Source organism: Mustelus asterias, chromosome 17 (assembly GCF_964213995.1).
Source record: "Mustelus asterias chromosome 17, sMusAst1.hap1.1, whole genome shotgun sequence".
Classification (NCBI taxonomy): domain Eukaryota; kingdom Metazoa; phylum Chordata; class Chondrichthyes; order Carcharhiniformes; family Triakidae; genus Mustelus; species Mustelus asterias.
This window is the reverse complement of record NC_135817.1, coordinates 31,581,967-31,603,868: the sequence shown is the minus strand read 5'-3', so window position 1 is coordinate 31,603,868 and position 21,902 is coordinate 31,581,967. Positions and strand designations below refer to the sequence as shown.

The window sequence follows — 21,902 nt, the reverse complement described above, 5'->3', positions numbered from 1 at the left end:
TGAGAATGGTCATCATCTACCCTTCATAGTTGCAAGTATTGATACTTAATCAAATTGTACAAGCAACTTCACACAATGACCTTTTTTCTTTCACTGTAAATAAAAGAACCAATGGAAGTAATCCACAAGTGGGTTACGTAACAAATAATGGATATTAGTTAATGTGTAAAGTATGATAGGAACCTCTTAAAGGAGGTTATTTCCTTCCCTTGATGAAGAGATACAATATTTGTATAGAATAGTACTATTTGAATACAGACAGTCCTCTAACTTACAGCACAACTGTGTCATGCAAACAGCAACTGAAGTCGAAGTGTTGTAACTCGGAAATGATTTTCTCATGGGGGGCGGGGAGAGAACCAAGGTCCGATACCTTACTTTCACCAAAATAACCCAAAATTTTGTACTTAATCAATTACAGATGAGTAATACAGCAAAATGGTTGTAAATAACAACCATGTAGACATAAAAAATCACAAGCTAAAAATGCATACAGAAATATAGTGCTGCACACTTAGTCACAGAGATGAGCAGTGCAGAACGTTGGTGCGCAGGTATGAACATTTGAACTTGTTCACTGGCATGGCATCATGTTAAAGCGAGCATCATAAAGTTGAAACTGACATCAGAAAGTCAAAGCAGGGCATCAATTTGTAAAGATTAGAATTGCAGTTCATTATAACGCAAGCGCCATAAAGTTGAGAATTGCTTGGAATAAGGAAGATCCTTTCAGCGCAGGCAATCTTTCAGATGTATTAATCAGTACTCTTGAGTTACAATGGTCTTCCTGCTGTCATGTTCATAGAATTCCTACAGTGCAGAAGGAGGCCATTCTGCCCATCAAATCTGCACCGACAACAATCGCACCCAGGCCCTAACCCTGAAACCCCACATATTTATTTGCCCTGCTAATCCCTCTAACCTACGCTCCCGGGACACTAAGTGCCTATTTAGCATGGCCAATTAACCTAACCCGCACATCTTTGGACTGTGGGAGGAAACCGGAGCACCCGGAGGAAACCCATGCAGACACGGAGAGAATGTGCAAACTCTGCACAGACAGTGACCCAAGGCCGGAATTGAACCCAGGTCGCCTGGAGCTGTGAGGCAGCAGTGCTAGCCACTGTGCCGCCAAAGCAATGTTCTTAACAGCATTACTTTTTTTTTACTACCCTTCTAGAGACTTTGATTTTCTGGAATGGTTCATATTTTTGTAGATTAGTTGTAAAAGTGCTGACATGGAGAAAAGAGATTTTATGATTTGGTGAAATAAAATATCTCGCACGGCAACCAATTTTCACATTTCTATTGAGTTCTTCAGGAGCCATCTGAGAGTTGAAAAGCATTGGCATGTGGAAAATTTATTGTGAAGAGATGGTGACTTATTTTTAGTAATATTTCAGAAGTGTATGAATGGACTGGGGGTATCTGATCCTTGGCTGATTTGCCAGATAACAAGTCTCTTCCTCATTAATTTGAAGCATGGTACCATAGTTTAAAGAGGAATAGTCTGGGAATTTCCAAAGAGTTTTTTTTATTGAAAACGGTGTATTTTGTTTTCTGCACGGTACAAAGGAATTATTTTCTCCCTGCAATTAAGAAAATTGAAGCTGACCTTTGAATAGGTGGTATTCCAGATACAGTGATGGTAGATCGCATAGCTTCTAGCTGGGGAATCTGTTAATCTTCCTTCTTGCTTATCTTGCCTTCCCCATTTAATATGTCTTTAAGTATCTATCATTGCAAATTACACTGTTAAATCTAGTGTTCGAACTTTCATTTAGCTCACAACAATGTACTTTTAGTACATTTTTTGCATTATTCTTGTTAAAAAGATAGATACTAATTTACTTCATTTTATTTCAGATGCCCCCACCTCCCAATGGACAGTTACCAACATTTGGGATGGTTCCTGTTCATCCATTTGCAGCTATGCCTCAGCCTGCTATGCCTCCAGCACCACCTATACAGCCTGTTTTTCAGCAAGACTACCATACTCCAAGTGAGCCACCACCACAACAACAACAACAGCAGCAGGTGAGTCTTCACACAACAAATAATTTTGTAATATGAACTACTTTTCAGGGTCATAATTTAATGGTCATAATCTTGTGATTCGAAGGAAGTAGATATGGAGATTGAAAAGCCTGACACACGGGAAACCAAACGTCGTAGTGTTGAAAATAGAAGATCACGCACTCGGTCTGGATCGAGGTTAGTAAAACAAAGCTTAATAAGTATTTTGCGTCAAATACTTGCAATCTGTCCATTTACTTAAAACATCTTAAATTTATGATCTCAATAAAAGTAAACAAGTAGTTCATGATGCATAGTTTCTCATCCATGTTCCCTCGTCTGAGTTGGTTTCCTGTATCTATTTTTATCATTGTTAAATTAGCCTAGATCTGCAAGCATTGGCAGTCAAATTAGTGTACTAAACTAATTGCATCAACCTATCCCTCCCAAACTACCCTCTCCCGCCCATTCCACCCATGCCATTTGCTCCTATGCCTTCTATTCTTCCCATGTCATGGGCGGCACAGTGATCAACACTGCTGCTTCACAGCGTCAGGGACCCGGGTTCAATTCCAGCCTTCTGTGTGGAGTTTGCACGTTCTCCCTGTGTCTGCGTGGGTTTCCTCTGGGTGCTCCGATTTCCTCCCACACTCCAAAGATGTGCAGGTTAGGTGGATTGGCCATGCTAAATTGTCCCTTAGTGTCCCAGGGTGTGAGTGTTAGTGGGGGATTAGTGGAGTAAATATGTAGAGTTACGGAGACAGGGCCTGGATAGGATGCTCTGTCAGAGAGTAGTTGCAGATTTAATGGGCTGACTGGCCTCCTTCTGCATAGAATCATAGAAATCATAGAAACCCTACAGTGTAGAAGGAGGCCATTCGGCCCATCGAGTCTGCACCGACCACAATCCCACCCAGGCCCTACCCTCACATATTTTACCTGCTAATCCCTCTAACCTACGCATCCCAGGACTCTAAGGGGCAATTTCTTTAACCTGGCCAATCAACCTAACCCGCACATCTTTGGACTGTGGGAGGAAACCAGAGCACCCGGAGGAAACCCACGCAGACACGAGGAGAATGTGCAAACTCCACACAGACAGTGACCCGAGCCGGGAATCGAACCCAGGACCCTGGAGCTGTGAAGCAGCAGTGCTAACCACTGTGCTACCGTGCCGCCCCTGCACTGTAGGGATTCTATGATCCATACCCCCTGCACTGTAGGGATTCTATGATCCATACCCCCAGCTTTCTTCAAAACTTGAAATGCAGCCGCATTAACTTGTTACTCTTTATTCAAGTGAATGTAATCTTATCTTTTTTGCATTCCTCTCTTCTGATAGCTCTAATTGGAATTACTAGGTGATGTTGTGGATGCGTAAAATACAAATGCCAAATTTAATAATTTAAGAAAAAAGTTGCTGATGCCCTACAGCAAAAAAGACTTGTTGTTCGAGTGTATACTGCTTCCTTTCACCTCTAGGACTTAGTTTGAATTCATCAAGACTGATGTGTCATAGAAACATAGAAAATAGGAACAGGAGGAAGCCATTTGGCCCTTCAAGCCTGCTCTGCCACTCATTACGAACATGGCTGATCATCCAACCCAAAACCTAATCCTGCTTTTTTCCCCATAATCTTTGATCCCATTTGCCCCAAGTGCTATATCTGGCTGTCTCTTGAATACATTCAGTATTTTGGCATCAGCTACTTCCTGTGGTAATGAATTCCACAGGCTCACGATTCTTTGGGTGAAGAAATGTCTCCTCCGTCCTAAATGGTCTACCCCGAATCCTCAGATTGTGACTACTGGTTCTGTCCTGTTTATAATACCTATGAGAATTCTAGGTGATCTGAGATGCAGTCTTCATGTGATTTCTAGTGAATGTGGATACCCAACAAAGATCTGTCCAGAATTCACAGCACTAACATCCGGTCTTGTGTAGTGTACTGAAAATGGAAGAATTGACATTGGTGCCGGTGACAGCACTATTGTTGATAAATAAATCGAATCGTAGAAGCCCATCGAGTCTGCACCGACTCTTCAATATGGCATTCTACCGAGGCCCACTCCCTGCCCTATCCCCGTAACCCCATACATTTGCCCTGCTCATCCTCCTGACCTACACATCTTGGGACTCGTAAGGGGCAATTTAGCATGGTCAATCCACCTACTTCGCACATCTCTGGACTATGGGAGGAAACCAGAGCACCCGGAAGAAACCCACACAGACACGGAGAGAACGTGCAGACTCTGCACAGATAGTGACCAAAGGCTGGAGTTGAACCCAGATCCCTGGTGCTGAGAGGCAACAGTGCTACCCATCGTGCCATAGTGCAACCCGTTGGAACAAATTTGCATTAGGATCTAACCTATGCTGTAACATCCTAATTGTTAAATGTCTTATTACTAACAAGAAAAAGAAGATTACAAAAACATTTGAATAGAGACTATAAAGTTTTGAACATTAGCTTGCCATTCCCGTTGTCAATGCATGCCATTTGAGCTCAGTAGACTGTAACCTGGATATGATGACAATACGGTTTGTGTGTACTGTTAATGGTAATTTTCAGATTATTTAGTGAGATCTCAAATTGCAAACCTACAAATTGGTTTACTTAATATAAAAACATACAACAAAGGAATAAAGTTCTCATGCTGAAGTTTCCTATTGAATGGTTTGATCGGCTAGCTGCTAGAAGGATGTTTCCCTTGACTGGGAAATCTAAAACCAGGGATCTCAGTCTCAAAATAGGGAATTGGAGAAATTTCTTTTCAAAGGATTATGTTTTTTGGAATTTCTACCCCTGTGAACCATGGGTGCCTTGTCATTAAGTATGTTCAAGACATTGATCACTAGACTTCTGGATACTAAGAGAAGTGCAATTAGTGTTGGAAGGCGAAATTGAGGTAGAAGATCAGCCATGATTATATTGAATGGTGGCGAAGGCTGAATGCCCTACTCCTGCTCCTGTTTCTTATGTTCTTAGCATCCTGCAAAACTAACGTGCCTTCAGAAAACCATGCTTCCCACCGGTGTAAAAACAGGTATTTTTGTGTATAAAAAGGAACAACAAGTGGGAGCATAGTAGAAATGCTAACTTCAAAAAGTAGGGAACTGTTATAATATTTGACGTATTGACTGATGGAACACACTGCATTCGATTGTTTCTTCAAAAATTATTTCATTTACTGGATATAAAAAAATACATATTTTCCATAGATCACCAAAGAGGAGACGTTCTCGGTCTGGGTCTAGGTCACGAAGATCAAGACATAAGCGTTCTCGGTCACGATCCAGAGAAAGACGTAGGCACTCTCCTCGATCGCGATCTCAAGAACGACGTGAAAGAGAGAAGGAGCGAGAACGTCGTCAAAAAGGACTTCCACCAATTAAATCTAAAATTGTCAGCGGTAGGTAGTTTGAATCTGAAAGAAAATCCATTGTACCATGCTCCATATAAAGGAGCATCCTGCCATGACCATAATTTGTTAGAACCATTGTTCCATAAACGACAGCATTTTTATAATTAAAGAAACTAGCATCTTTACAACATTAAGAAATGATGAATTGCTGATTATATAATACTTCTCATTCAGTTATCTCAAAAAAAGGTTTATTATCCTCCAATCAGGGGAAGGATTAGCCCCTAAATTTGAAATTCCTACAGTGTTCCTTTAGCCTAAATGTTTTACTAAATATGTTTTGCCATTGTACTGAAATAAAGCATTCTGGGCTTAAGGTTTTCAATATGTCTCTAGTTTGCAGCACAACACTCTGGATAGGACAACTAGATAAGAGAGCAACACAGCAGGATGTTGCAAATCTTCTGGAAGAATTTGGCCAGATAGAATCTTTGAATGTAAGTATATTTTATTTCTGGATGAAATTGTGTGTGTTCACAGACCAGCTCAATGTGGAAATGTTTTCTTGCTCTGTAATTGACGCATTCAGAACATATCGCTCCCAATTGATTTCAGTCACTATCGATTAGGGAAAGGGGCTAAAAATCAACTATGGCTCCTGTTCTGAATTTCCATACACTGATTTCTGTTGGAAGATAGATACGTTTGGATGTTAAATGAGATCAGAAATGCATGTGACTTGATCTGTTTTGCAGAAAAGGTTGCTGCCTCATATACTGTTAGTTCACTAGCCAAACGAACAAGTGAGTGCTGCTGGTATCTGTGCAGCGCATGCGGGAAATCTCCCCCATCCACCTCCCACTGCAGGAATGGGATGGTTCAGTTTACCGTATATTTGTGATTTTTCTGAGTGAGATTGTTAATTTGGGGCAGTTATGGTGGTATAGTGGTTATTTTGGTGGACTAGTAATCGAGAGGCCTGGGCTAATAATGAGTTCAAGTCCCACCACAGCCCCACCCACCACTCAAACCAGCCTCCCACCCATTAACACCGTCTGCACTTCCAGCTGCCTTAGAAAAGCAGCCAGCATAATTAAGGACCCACACACCCCAGACTTTTCCACCTTCATCCGTCGGGAAAAAGATACAAATGTCAGATGACATGTACCAACCGACTCGAGCAGCTTCTTCCCTGCTGCCAACAAACTTTTGAATGGACCTACTTCGCATTAAGTTGACCTTTCTCTACACCCTAGTTTTGACTGTAACACTACATTCTGCACTCCCTCCTTCTCTATGTATGGTATGCTTTGTCTATATAGCGCGCAAGAAACAATACTTTTTACTATATTCTAATACATGTGACAATAATAAATCAAATCAAACTAGTATCAGTAATGGTGACCCGAAAGCTGTCATGACCACGAGGGATTGCTGTGTGAACCCACCTGGCTCACTAAAGTTATTTAAGGAATGTAATCTATCCTTACCCAGTCTGATCTATATGTGGCTTAAGACCCATGACAAGGTGGTTGGCTCTTAGCTGCCTTGTGAAATGACTTAGCAGACCACTAAGGGAGCTCACAGCCACCTTCAGGACAACTCAGGTGGGCAATAAATGCTGCCTTTTTCAGCAGCCATCTGGATCCTGTAAATTAATAAATAAAACGATTATTTGGCACTGAATTCATATCAAAGGCAATGTTGTAACTAAAAGAGGTGCAGAGGAGATTTACTAGCATGGTACCAGGGTTGCAGGACTTCAGTCGTATGGAGAGACTAGAGAAACTGGGATTGAAAGTGGGAAGATTTAGGGGATATTTATTAGTGGTGTTCAAAACCATGTATAGTTTTGATAAAGTAAACAAGGAGAAAATGTTTCGAGAGACAATCTGTAGCTTTGGGCACATATTGAAAGTAATTGGTAAAGAATCAGAGAAGATGTGGATTTTTTTACAGTGAGTTCTGATTTTGAGTGCACCGCCTGGTGGAAGCAGTTTCAATGATACTTTCAAAAACATATGAGGGGAAATGGTTTTCAGAACAATGGAGAAAGGACAGAGATATAGGACTTTTGGAGGGCTGTTGCAAAGAGGCGGCACAATTATTGACTACATGGCCTCCCACGCTGAATCATTCTATGAACTTTCCTGTCCCTTTGAAACTAGCTGCTAATATGTGCTTTCATATTTTGCATCATTTATAATAGCTAACATTTTTATTCCAAATGTAATGCATATTCAAATAAAATGAATACAAAAATATGATCAGACACTGCAGAAAAGAAAGTACAAAGAACAAAGAAAATTACAGCACAGGAACAGGCCCTTCGGCCCTCCAAGCCTGCACCGACCATGCTGCCCGACTGAACTAAAACCCCCTACCCTTCGGGGACCATTCCCATCCTATTCATGTATTTGTCAAGACGCTCCTTAAAAGTCACTACTGTATCCGTTTCCACTACCCCTCCCGGCAAGGAATTCCAGGCACCCACTACTCTCCATGTAAAAAATCTGCCTCGTACATCTCCTTTAAACCTTGCCCCTCGCGCCTTAAACCTGTGCCCCCTAGTAATTGACTCTTCCATCCTGGGAAAAAGCTTCTGACTATCCACTCTATCCATGCCTCTCATAATCTTGTAGGCTTCTACCAGGTTGTCCCTCAACCTCAGTCGTTCCAGTGAGAACAAACCAAGTTTCTCCAACCTCTCCTCATAGCTAATGCCCTCCATACCAGGCAACACCCTGGTAAATCTTTTCTGTACCTTCTCCAAAGCCTCCACATCCTTCTGGTAGTGTGGCGACCAGAATTGAACACTATATTCCAAGTGCGGCCTAACTAAGGTTCTATAAAGCTGCAACATGACTTGCCAATTTTTAAACTCAATGCCCCAGCCTATGAAAGCAAGCATGCCGTATGCCTTCTTGACTACCTTCTCCACCTGCATTGCCACTTTCAGTGACCTGTGTTCCTGTACACCCAGATCCCTTTGCCTATCAATACTCCTGAGGGTTCTCCCATTTACTGTATATTTCCTATCTGTATTAGACCTTCCAAAATGCATTACCTCACATTTGTCCGGATTAAACTCCATCTGCCATCTCTCCGCCCAAATCTCCAACTGATCTATATCCTGCTGTATCCTCTGATGGTCCTCATCGCTATCTGCAAATCCACCAACCTTTGTGTCGTCCGCAAACTTACTAATCAAACCAGTTACATTTTCCTCCAAATCATTTATATATATATATTACAAACAGCAAAGGTCCCAGCGCTGATCCCTGAGGAACGCCACTTGTCACAGCCCTCCATTCAGAAGTGCACCCTTCCACTGCTACCCCTCTGTCTTCTTTGACTGAGCCAGTTTTGTATCCACCTTGCCAGCTCACCTCTGATCCCATGCGACTTCACCTTCTGCACCAGTCTGCCATGAGGGACCATGTCAAAAAAAAAAATGCGGCACAGTGGCACAATGGTTAGCACTGCTGCCTCACAGCGCCAGGGACCCGGGTTCGATTCCCGGCTTGGGTGACTCTCTGTGCGAAGTTTGCACGTTGTCCCCGTGTCTGCGTGGGTTCGTGTCTGCGTGGGTTTGCTCCGGTGTCCTCCCACAGTCCGAAAGATGTGCTGGTTAGGTGCATTGGCCGTGCTAAATTCTCCCTCAGTGTACCCAAACAGGCGCCGGAGTGTGGCGACTAGGGGATTTTCACACTAACTTCATTACGGTGTTAATGTAAGCCTACTTGTGACAATAAGTAAACTTTTAAAAAAAAGAAATACAACGTTATTTTCCGTATAACTGCTTATTATTGTGTGGTGACCCAAATGTATGAAAATTATTCATAATTGGATTCAAAGCAGCATTTCCTGTCTGAACAAATTGGAACTTGCCAATGAATTGTTACCAAAAAAAATGCTGAAAATACTCAGCAGGTCAGGTAGCATCTGTAGCGAGAGAACAGGGTTTGATATTTCATATCGATGATCAGTCTTCAGAATATGTCTATTTAATTTGATTTTGTATTCCTTCATTTGGGATTCTCTTAACTCTTTTGATCTATTTTGTGTTATCACAGATGATTCCTCCAAGAGGTTGTGCTTACATTGTGATGGTTCACAGACAGGATGCATACCGAGCCTTACAGAAGCTGAGCAGAGGGACGTTCAAAGTCAATCAAAAGCCTATAAAGGTATGCACTGTATAGGCTGCTGTATTTTGCAAAATTGAATCTAAGCACCATAACTATAGCTGGTTTTTCAGTGATTAAACTGATTTTTATGGTGTGCACATCATGTATGTGGAATGTTTAATGTTAGGTTACAGCGCAGTAGAGTTAGGATAGAAATTATACTTGTAAATATGTTTGTTTATTGAGCAGTACAATGAGATACTGGGCTGTGGCAAAGAAATATATCCTGTTTGAGCAATTACTCAGAAATTTAGCATCATCCCTGTTTTGTTTATATGAATGGTTGTTTCTGAAATGGTTTCTCAAACATTCTCTGCAGAAGAAATAGTAGTAACATTAGTTGGAGATATTTTGTCAAACAAAGTTAACTTCTGTGAGAGGGAAAATATGCCTCATAACTTTTCCTAATGGGATAAATAAAGAATGCTTTTTTTTTGAGTAAGGTGGGTACTAAATAAAATCCTTTGCTTTTCAGATCGCCTGGGCCTTAAACAAGGGAATGAAAACAGAATACAAACAATTTTGGGATGTGGAGCTTGGGGTATCTTATATTCCTTGGGATAAAGTTAAAACTGAAGAACTGGAGCGTTTGTGTGAAGGAGGAATGCTGGATAATGAAACACTTTGTCCAGGTAAGCATCCGCACCACTATTGTGTTTTTGTCTGAATAAGTTTCTTCAAGAACATTTTGGATGAATTTTTTTCTCCTGTGGCCTAAAGTAACTGTCAGAATGTTCAAGTCCTGAGAAGGAACATGTCAGTTTGAATATTTTACTAATGATGCTGCAGGTAAGGACTCTGACAGAAAATAATATTTATTATTCCCATTGGTGCAGTTAGTAATGAATTGATGGAGGAAATTTTCAATTTCAGTTAAACTCGAGACTGCATTAGGATTGTCAATCTGGTATACAGCTTACACCAGCCCAACAGTGACAATTACTCCACTGAGCCAGACTTTGTATTGAATGGTGAACAAATGATGCCAGCTTTGTTGGCTATTCGCTTGTCCATCGTCCTTGCAGCAACTTTCTCTAATTGTCCTGTACTGAGTTTGTGGGACCTGTAAACAGGGTATCTTACCCAGGCCCTATCCCCGTAACACGACACTTTTCTCATGGCCAATTTACCTAACCTAAGGGGCAATTTAGCATGACTAATCCCCCTAAACTACACATCTTTGGGCACTAAGGGGCCACATGACCTATCCATCTAACCTACGTATCTTTGGACTGTGGGAGGAAACTGGAGCACCCGGAGGAAACCCACGCATACACGGAAGAACGTGGAAACTCTACATAGACAGTCACCCAAGGTCAGATTGAACCCGGGTCCCTGGTGCTGTGAGGCAGCAGGGCTAACCACTGTGCCACCATGCCGCCTATGAAACATCTAAAGGCACTGGATACGGCAAAGGCTCTAGGCTCTGATAAAATCCTGACTGCAGTGCTGTATTCGTGCTCCAGGATTGTTTGTGCCCTTAGCCACGCTATTTCAGTAGAACTGAAACACGGGCATCCGCTTGGCAAAGCGAGAAATTACCTGGTTGTACCCTATCCACAAGAAGCATGGCAACTCCAATTTGTCCAATTACCACCCATACTCTCAATTAACAGCAAAGTGACGGAAGGTGTTGTTGACCTTACTATCAAGTGGAACTTACTCAGCAATGACCTGCTCACAAATTGCTCAGTTTGGGTTCTGCTAGGGCTACATTACAGCTTTGGTCCAAATGGGAACAAAAGGCTTGAATTCTAGACTGTGCTCTTGATATCAAGGCAGCATTTGGCATCAAGGAGCCATAGCAAAATTGCAATCACTTGTATCTGGAGTCAAACTCTATACTGATTGGAGGCCAGTGATTTCAAATACAGGATGTTGCTGCAGGATGGCCCTGCAATCTTCAAATGCTTCATCAGTGACCTTCCCTCCATCATAAGATCAGAAGTGGGGATGCTTTTTGATGATGGCAGTATTCAGTACCACTCCTCAGATGCTGATGCCGTCCATATCCACATGCAATAAAAGCTGGACAACATTCAGGCTTGGGCTGATAAGTGGCAAGTAACATTCATGACAAGCAAATGTCAGGCAATGACCATCTCTAACCAGTCAGGATCTATTCATTTCCCCATGGCATTTAGTAACATTACCATTGATGAAACCCCCACTATCAAAATCCTGCAGTTACCATTGACCAGAAACTGAACTGGACCAACCATATAAATATTGTCACTACGAGAGTGGATCAGAGGCTTGGAATTCTGAAGTGAGTAATTCAGCTCCTGACTCCCCAAAGCCTGTCCACCACCTATAAGGCACAAGTCAGGAGTGCAATAATCTCCACTTGCCTGGATGAGTGCAGCTCCAACAACACTTGAAGCTTGACACCATCTCAGACAAAGTAGCCCACTTGAAGGCATTCAGTCCGTCGCCTTAAACATTCACTCCTGCCACTGATGCACAATGGCTGTATTGTTTACCACTCATGCAGGAACATGCCAAGGTTTCTTCATCAGCATCTTCCAAACCTATGACCCCTCTGACCTCAAAGATCGAGGGTAGCAAATGCATGGGGGCTCTACCTGTAAATTCCCTTCTGAGTCACATACCATCCTGACTTGGAACGATGATTGATGGGTCAAAATCCTGGAACTCCTTCTCTAATAGCACTGACTGCAGCTGTTCAAGAGACAGCTCACTGCCACTTTCTCAAGGGCAATGACTGGCCTTCCTGGGAATGCTCACGTGACAAAAACAAACATTCCTTCAAGTTTAGAAGGATGAGAGAATATTTCATTGTAACATAAAATTCTTAGTAGGCTTGACTGGGTTGATGGTGAAAATGTTTCTTCTGGCTGGGAAATCTAGAACATGGGGTCACAATCACAGAATTAGGGTCAATCATTGAATTAAAATGAGGAAAACATTCTTTGTTCAAAGGATTGTGAATCTTTAGAAGACTCTACTCCACTGTGGATGCTCATTTATTGAATATATTCGAGACATTTCTATTCAAGGCATAGTTGCAGATTTTTGGATGCCAAGGGAATCCAGGATTAGTGCAAGAAAGTGGAATTGAGGTAGAAAATCTGCCATAACCACCTCGATTGGTGGTGTAGTCTTAACCAACTCCTATTTCTTATTATTATATTCATATTGTATTAGAATGGAAGACTATTACAAAGCCACCGGCAACTGTTGTTGATGCAGCGGAAAATGGTAACACTGCAGTGACACAACCAGAAGAATTGCCTCAGACCTCTTTGCCAATGCCTACACAGGTAAGAATGAATTGTGATTGATTTGTTTGAGATAGATCGATAATCTTTGTACGAACAAAATGAGTGGTGCCACGCTGATCTTGTTACCATAGCTGCTATGCATCAAGAAATATAGTTTTGGAATAAGTCCTCTCTTGTTGTTTGTATATCTGCTTAAGATAACATTGTATTGCATCTCGCTGATATATTGCAGCGTTTTCCTGAAGGATAGTACAACTTGCCATAATGCCTCTGGCACATATAGATAGATGGTTGCTGCATATCAGTTCAATCCATGCCTTTTGAAGGGGGTGGGGTGGTGTTGGTGCTGAATGTCTTTAAAGCAAAACATTAGTCATTAGTTCAGTGCAATGCGTATTGAAATTGGTCTTTTAGGCCACTGTTTCTCAGTGCCCTGGAAAAATACCCATTGGATAACCATTTAAATGATTCAGTGGAAATGTTCAACACCATAGACACCAACAGTAGCTTGGATTAATAATGCCTTTGTGCACCTCACCCTCTCTTTGTCCTTATTGTCGGCAGTTCCATTAGCAGTGGAACATTCTGCCTGAGTGTCTCTGCCTCTCCACAACTCCACATACTAATAATCTTATCTGAATTCATCTTTTTCAAACATGCTTTCTGCCCCTGCCTCTAATGCTCTTTCACCCTACATGTAAAGTGTCTTGAGATGTTCTTTGTACTAAAGGAACACTATAGTTCTTTTTTATTGTATGTTTTATCCTTGCCCAGTGTCATCAGTGGGCCGATGGTTTGTCAATTTGCCCACATTAAACTTCAGATTCCTTTCGCGACTGCGACATTTAAAATATATTTTTTCTTTTGCACCTCATTCCATACTATTTCAGACTTAACCAAATCGCACTGCTTTTTCGCCCAGCTCTTTGAGATGTCTGATCATTGTTGCGTTAGCTCTCTTTATTCGTACCAATGTGATACTGGCTCAAATACATGTATCTCACAAAAAAACAATTAAATAATTCAGTTTGGTGTGAATGGTTAATGAATTATAGCTCTTGTAATTTTTAATTGAAGTTTTATTTGAAGTGCAGCACATTGAATTATGCTCATTTCCATATGAGTCAATAATAGACTTAATGTGGGCAAGTATGTAATTGGGAGTTTTTGAGGATCTGCTAAAAAGTGAGACAAATGGACAATTGTCTTTTATCTCAGCAAATCACTGCCTTCAGTGCGTTTTTATGAAGCACATCAAAATATTTCAGGAACAAATTATTACTCTAACATTTGTTTTTGCAGATTCCTGGAGTTCAGCCAATTCCAGCTGTTAGCAGACTCCATCCACCAAACTTTTCAACAATTCCACCGCCTACTTTCAATCCTGGAGTGCCACCTCCACCGCCGCCGCCGCCGCCACCACCTCCATTTATGCGTCCTGGTTTCAATCCAGTCCAACCACCTCCTGGTATGTTACTCCCAAGACTGTTTCATTTGTGCCAGAATGTGTTGGCATTTACACTTTGGGAAAATCTTTCAAGGTGGCTACATTGCGATTGTATCTTCAGAGAAAAATATTTTCAAATAATGTTAAACAACTTATTTTGGAATAACCTGCCTTTCACCTTAAAATTGTCTCTTCTATTTCAGCAATATTTATATTTATTTAGACAGACTTTATTAGGAAGGGAAAGATTATAGTATTTACCCTTTTTTTATTTTTAAAAGCCGCGGTATGAAAGTTCAATCCTCGCTGGATGGTATTTTAATAGATTAAATACATATGAAAAGGAGCACAAGTAGTCTATAATGGCCCGTTGAGTTTACTTTTCCATTTCATAAGATCATGGCTGATACTGGACCAGCAATACACTTTCTCACCTTATTCCAATATTCCTGGATACCTTTGGGGTCCAGAATTCTATTGATGGGTCTTGATTCAGTGTATTCATCGATTGAGAATCCATGTCCCTCTAGGGTGGAAAATTATAAAGATTTGCAGCCCTCTGATTGAAAAGCTTATCCTCAGCTCAGTTTGAAATGGCTTTCACTTTATTCAGAGACTGTTCCCCCTAATTCTGGACACTTCAGCCAGGAGAACTGCCTCCCAGCAGACCTTCTCAGAATCTTGCATGTTTCAATGCGACCATCTCCAATTCGTCAATACTCCAAAGACTATAAGGCAATTCTTCTCGTTCTCTCCTCATAGGCTAGACTTCTCATCCCAGGAGTTAATTTAGGGAGCTTTTATCTTTAAACACTCATGAAAATGTAGTTTGCTTAATAAACTCAACATCCAAAGTACTTTTTCAGATTCCTGTGGCAGATTGTCTCAATCTTAAGTGCACTCACCTTTAGGAAAATAAATTGGGATAGGAATAATGAACATATTTTAGACTCTGCAATCATGATTATGTGAACCATTTCTGGCTGATTCTGTTGACAAGATATTTCTATTGTACAAACATTGTTGTTTCAGGTTTTCTTCCGCCAGGAGCGATTCCACCACTGAGTGCTGCAATGCCGATTGGAAATACAGGAACTAACATTCCAACATGCGAGTCTTCCCATCTTCCTGGTTAGTCACTTTATTATTTCATTTTATAAGTTATGATCTGCAGCAGATGCTGAAACATCATGGGTGGAATCTTACCAAAAAATTGCCAAGTGTCAGGATCTGACTGAAAAATGGTGTGTTTGTCAAAAAACAGGAGGGCATATTTCACACCATCATTTTGAGAGCTGGGGCCTAAACAAGCTAGCAAAGGGCACCCTGATCAGATCAAGAAATAACTCCCCCACCATGGAGGTCTCAGGGGCTCCTCTCCTCTCTCCATCCACCCCATGGTACCAACCTGGCTGTGCCAGGGCACTCTGGCCATGTCCCTCTCCCCCAGGGGGGTTCACGCCCTTGGGGGGGATCCCCACAACACATTCACGTCTGGGTGAGCCTGTTGTAAACCTTGTCGATGTGGCGTCACGTCAGCAAAATTTGAAAATACAACTTGGAACATGATCTCTCTGGAGAGAATTTTCCGATCTTTCTGGTGGCGAATGTGGGCTAAAAATCACCCCTCGTACGTTTGGCAAAGGACTCGATGTGAAAATTAAATGAGAACAAAAAATGCTGGAAACACGCAACAGTCATCAACCTGAAGCTTCTCTTCACAAATGCATATTTCCTGTAATTTCTGTTTTTATTTGATTTTCAACATCCTCAGTATTTTGCTTCTGTGTAAATGTGAAAGTTAGTTTTGCCTTTCGTTGAACTCTACTTGCATTTGAGTGATCTATTGAGAAAGAAATCCCATGGTTTACGTGCCTTTTGAAGAGATCTTTGAGGGAGAACTTGAAATTATTAATTAAGCATGTCTCATATCAGCTGTTAGCAGACTTTTTCCCTCTAGCCATCATATTGTTTATAGTCTGCATTTATAGTCTGCCGTAAATCCTAAACCACAAGTACTCTACTTGTAAGGGTTGTTGCTTTCAGTGGGTATGTTTTAAAATATTATGACACTTTTCAAGTAATGTATTAACTGCAGAAAGCCTTCAACAATTTTATATGCTGCATCAGCTACATTTTCTTTGACCAGTATTATCAGCAGTTAAAATTTGTGCAGACATACAAAGAAGAATTAAATGAAAAGCTATTTTCAGTTGCCAATAATGGCTTTATACGAATCCTCCTTTTTCCATGCTTCTGGAAATGACATTTCACCACCTAAAAATTATCCATATTATTGTCATTTAATAAATGGTTACATTTTAGAACACATTCCAAAAAGTTAATGGAGGCTGGTAACATCTTAGCTTTAAAAGATGTTTGAAATTTAAAAAAAGCAAGACAGCAAAGAAAATACTCTGAAACTAAGTATAGTCCTTGTAAGATAGTATAAGTGCGGCGCTAAAAGGATGAGAGGCCTCTGAATAACTTCATGTGAAAGCACAGTGAAGCAGTTGATCTGTATGACAGTATAATCATGCCATCCAGTATTCTGCCCACCTTACCTAACCCAAATTGCAATCAATCCCTTCTTGTCTGTAATCACCACAGATGCCACCTAATCTGTTGAGTGTTGGTGGAATTTTCTGGGCGGCGGGGGAGGGGGGAAGGTTTGCCTCAGATTTCTAGCAACTGCAGTATTTTGCTCTGTTTGTACCACCCAACCCCGACTGTTAAAAGGGATCTTTCTTGCAGCTTGAACGTAATGAATAAAACAGTAATATGTTCTTGCAAATAAGAATCACTGTGGGCATTAGTAAGTAACACAAATGTGATACTTTATTCAACTTAGAAAACAATGTAAAAAGTGCTGTGTCGCCTACTGAATGAATTTGTGGTAGCCAAGTCTCCTCCTTGACATGACCTGGTAGAGGATGCCAATCAGACTCAAACTTGCGTTGGCAATACAGATGGTGTTAAAAAAGATAGACTGGAAGCCCAGCTGCGTCAGTAGCTGCATCCCTGGTGGGACATCGGAAGGCTTCTAAGCAGAAGCCATGCTAAACATCAGATGCAAGCAATCAGCGAGAAAGATGTTGAACCGCTTCACTCCTTGGATCACAGAGTGAGGGTCAGGTGCATTCCCTCAAATCAAGGCAGCTGTTGGGAAAAGAGCACAGCATTAGAGCGGCAACTACAGCGGGAGCCATACCGTCGCTGAGAGAAAGCGCTGTAGCTTGTCAGCTGGCTTAGTGCATGGGCGCGTGTGCGGAAATGCCGGCAGCCGCGGCACACTTGCACCCTTCTTATGGCACACCAATGTGCTGTGGCACAGCAGTTGGGAACAACACTAGTGCATCTGCCACCTCATGGTGAATTTGTGTTATGTGGACTTGAAAAGATACATGTGAAGTATCTGCATGGATTTATTCAAACCCTTCTACTGGGTACAAAAGCCAGGTCTTTAAGCTTGCTGCAGTTAGCATCCGACCACAGCTTAGCCCAATTCCTTTGTGGAGATTCGAAAGCCCAGTTACAAAATAATGCTGGGGCCAGAAAGAAAGTTGTAGTCAAGGGACCTACTCCATGATGGAGGGGAGTCCCACCTTAGTAGCGAATCCAAGCTCCTATCGTACATATTGAGGAGTGATTCTTCAGTGTATGCAGACTTGTGGTGTTAGGGACTTAAAACATGTCCATCACAGGTCAAATTCAAACTTGAGAGTTTTATTGGGCTTTCTCACTTTAAAAGAGTACTTCCCCATCCTTTAGAATTTGTTTGGAAAAGCATGTCAGCAGTAACATAAAAATGTCAGATCTTGTAAATGTGTTTATTGAAAGTAGTCCGGTAGAATTGTGTTGTGATTATCAAAATACTCCTTATAAGGCAGTAGGCATTATGTAAGCCTCACTTCACAATGTGATTACTGCTTCTAAAACTGAAAAATCAATCCTTTCTGGCAATGCAGTAAATATTTAATACAATTTATTAGTTGTGAAACTTTTTATCTCTCAAAAGTATGTACTAATGAGATGTAATTTTATCCAGCAACATCACTGGATTCCCAGGAAGGTAGTGCAAAGAATTCCTCATTGAGGAACTCAATGTCTACCTTAATGTCTATGCTGAGAAACAGTGAAGACGTTTTAGAAGGTACCAAATATTTTGGACCTATGCAGGGACATTACCCAGGGATGGGAGGTACCAGTTTGCCACCGTCTCCAACACGAGTTATGCCTGTTATTGGTAAGCCCTTCCATCTTGGAATTTCAGAAAGCGAGGAGGGAGAGCAAACAAAATATTTCTAAGCAGGTTTTATGTAAGGCTGTTTGATTAGTTATTCAATGCATGCAGCTAATCACATGTCTTTAATTTGAAAAGCATTATACACAGTGATTACTGTTCTAAATATTCAATAAATAGCTACTTTTATGCATGTGGCATTAATATAACTATTTATAAATACATGCACACATCCTTCAGGTGGCGAATAGTTTTATTCGTAGAATATGCACAATAATGTCTGTTTTGTGGGAGGAGATACCTTGATTTCATAGTATTACACTATTTGAATTTCACATTTACAGTTCTACTGCAGACCCCAAATCAATATTGTAAACTACTTTTTGAACTGCTCCAGAGATTGAAGTTTAAAAAATGCTGGATAATTGAAACTGATTATAATGAATTTAGTAATGCTGAACACCAGAAAAATGGTGCTTTTCCTACCTAATTATATATCCATCTGTCACTGTTGAAGTAAGATGCAGAAGAAGAGCCAGAGAAATGTCATTCCTTTGAGACATTCCAACAAAAACATCATCCCAGAGTGTAGAAATAACTCACCATTGGTACCAGTTCCCATTCCTTTTCTCCTGCTTTTGACATTAAAGAACAAAGAACAGTACAGCACAGGAAACAGGCCCTTCGGCCCTCCAAGCCTGCGCCGCTCCTTGGTCCAACTAGACCAATCGTTTGTATCCCTCCATTCCCAGGCTGCTCATGTGACTATCCAGGTAAGTCTTCATAGAATCATAGAAACCCGACAGTGCAGAAAGAGGCCATCTGGCCCATCGAGTCTGCACCGACCACAATCCCACCCAGGCCCTACTCCCATATCCCTACATATTTACCCGCTAATCCCTCTAACCTACACATCTCAGGACTCTAAGGGCAATTTTAGCATGGCCAATCAACCTAACCCGCACATCTTTGGACTGGTCTTAAACGATGTCAGCGTGCCTGCCTCCACCACCCTAATTGGCAGCGCATTCCAGGCCCCCACCACCCTCTGTGTAAAAAACATCCCTCTAATATCTGAGTTATACTTCGCCCCTCTCACCTTGAGCCCGTGACCCCTCGCGAACGTCACTTCTGATCTGGGAAAAAGCTTCCCACCGTTCACCCTATCTATCCCCTTCATAATCTTGTACACCTCTATTAGATCTCCCCTCATTCTCCGTCTTTCCAGGGAGAACAACCCCAGTTTACCCAATCTCTCCTCATAGCTAAGACCCTCCATACCAGGCAACATCCTGGTAAACCTTCTCTGCACTCTCTCTAACGCCTCCACGTCCTTCTGGTAGTGCGGCGACCAGAACTGGATGCAGTACTCCAAATGTGGCCTAACCAGCGTTCTATACAGCTGCATCATCAGACTCCAGCTTTTATACTCTATACCCCGTCCTATAAAGGCAAGCATACCATATGCCTTCTTCACCACCTTCTCCACCTGTGTTGCCACCTTCAAGGATTTGTGGACTTGCACACCTAGGTCCCTCTGTGTTTCTATACTCCTGATGACTCTGCCATTTATTGTATAACTCCTCCCTACATTATTTCTTCCAAAATGCATCACTTCGCATTTATCCGGATTAAACTCCATCTGCCACCTCTCCGCCCAATTTTCCAGCCTATCTATATCCTGCTGTATTGCCCGACAATGCTCTTCGCTATCCGCAAGTCCAGCCATGGATACTGGAGTAATAAAATTTTTGTAGTAATGCTGGAGTAATAAAATTTTTGTAGTAATGCTGGAGTAATAAAATTTTTGGTTGTTTAGAGGACCATATAAATATTGCTGCAATTGATACATTCAGATTAATACAACTGGTTCATCAACTTGTGGATTTTACTAGAACTTTTTGTTCACAGTGGAGTTTCATTATTTGAGATGAAGAGTCTACTTGCTGTTTAAAATTAATTTGCTGTTGCTTTCAGTACAGATCTTGTTGGCTGTCTCTGAGATACCTTTTCCATCATGTTTGGCTGGCATGGTTGCATGGGCTAATTTTTGTGGAGCTAAAGGTTCTCAGTCTTCAGTTTACTATGGTTCTAACTTAGCAGATCAGTTTCCTGGAATGGATTGTACTTCACACGCTGATCCACCTCAACACAAAGAAATAAAAATGACATTCTATATGAAGAGAAATTAGGGACACATTCAAACCACAAATCCAAAATTATTACTTTATGATAATCTGTGTGTAATCTCTTAAATGCCATCTGAAATGACCTCGCAAGCCACTCAGTTGTATCCAACTTCTACACACTGGTCAAAAAAGGAATGAACCTGGACACATTGTCAGACATTAACCTGGGCACTGGAAATGATAACGGAAGACTCAGCCCTGTTGACCTTGCAAAGTCCTCCTTCGTGGCATCTGGCGGCTTTTGCCAACATTTGGAGAGTTGTCTCACAGACTAGTCAAGCAGCAACTTGATATAGTCATACTCACGGAATCATGCCATATGGTAAATTTCCCAGACATCACCATCCCTGGATATGTCCTCCCCACCGGCAGGACAGACCCAGCAGAGATGGCAGCAGCATAATGTATGCAATCGGGAAGGAGTTGCCCTGGGAGTCCTCGACGTCGATTCTGGACCCCATGAAGTCTCATGGCATCCGATCAAACATGGGCAAGGAAACCTGTGATTACCACATACTGCCCTCCTCAGGTGACAAATCAGTATTCCTCCATGCTGAACACCACTTAACAGAAGGGTGGAAAGGGTGCAGATTGTACTCTGGGTAGGGAGCTTCAATGTCCATCATCGAGTGGCTTAGTAGCACTACCAAAGACCGAGTGGTTGAGTCCTAAAGAGGAAAACTACTAGACTGGGTCTGCGGCTGATGGTGAGGGACCCAAAAGGAGAGAAAACCTCGCTCTCCCATATCTGCCTGTCTTAGATGCATCTGTCCATGACAGTATTGATAAAAGTGACCATCGCACAGTCCTTGTGGAGATGAAGTCTCCATTGAGGATGCTCTCCATTGTGTTGTGTGGCACTACCATTGTGCTAAATGGGATAGATTTTGAATGGATCCAGCAACTCAAGACTGGGCATCATGAGACGCTGTGGGCCATCAGCAGCAGTACAATTGTACTCGACCGCAATCTGTAAATTTGTGACTCAACATATCCCCACTCTACCATTATCACCAAGCTAGGGGATCAACCTTGGTTCAATGAAGAGTGCAGGAGGGCATGCAAGGAGCAACACAAGGCATACCTAAAAATTCACCCAAGTTGGTGTAGCTGGGTCCAAAATTTTAAACTCGCTCTCTAACAGCACTATGGATGTACCAACACCAGTGGTTCCCAACTTTTTATCTGTCACAACACACCTTTATA

General features: G+C 41.7%; 1 protein-coding gene across 4 annotated transcripts in view; it reads left to right on the top strand.

The window, feature by feature from the left end:
• LOC144506414 (SR-related and CTD-associated factor 4-like) overlaps positions 1–21,902 on the top strand; it is a 108,374-nt gene that overhangs the window by 76,373 nt on the left and 10,099 nt on the right. For all 4 annotated transcript variants that reach the window (XM_078232494.1, XM_078232497.1, XM_078232498.1 and 1 more), the window contains 9 exons: positions 1,867–2,037; positions 2,123–2,214; positions 5,240–5,430; positions 5,779–5,879; positions 9,459–9,572; positions 10,048–10,204; positions 12,741–12,856; positions 14,120–14,285; positions 15,297–15,395. In XM_078232494.1, coding sequence (XP_078088620.1) covers positions 1,867–2,037; positions 2,123–2,214; positions 5,240–5,430; positions 5,779–5,879; positions 9,459–9,572; positions 10,048–10,204; positions 12,741–12,856; positions 14,120–14,285; positions 15,297–15,395 — 1,207 coding nt within the window. The remainder of the gene's footprint in view (positions 1–1,866; positions 2,038–2,122; positions 2,215–5,239; positions 5,431–5,778; positions 5,880–9,458; positions 9,573–10,047; positions 10,205–12,740; positions 12,857–14,119; positions 14,286–15,296; positions 15,396–21,902) is intronic.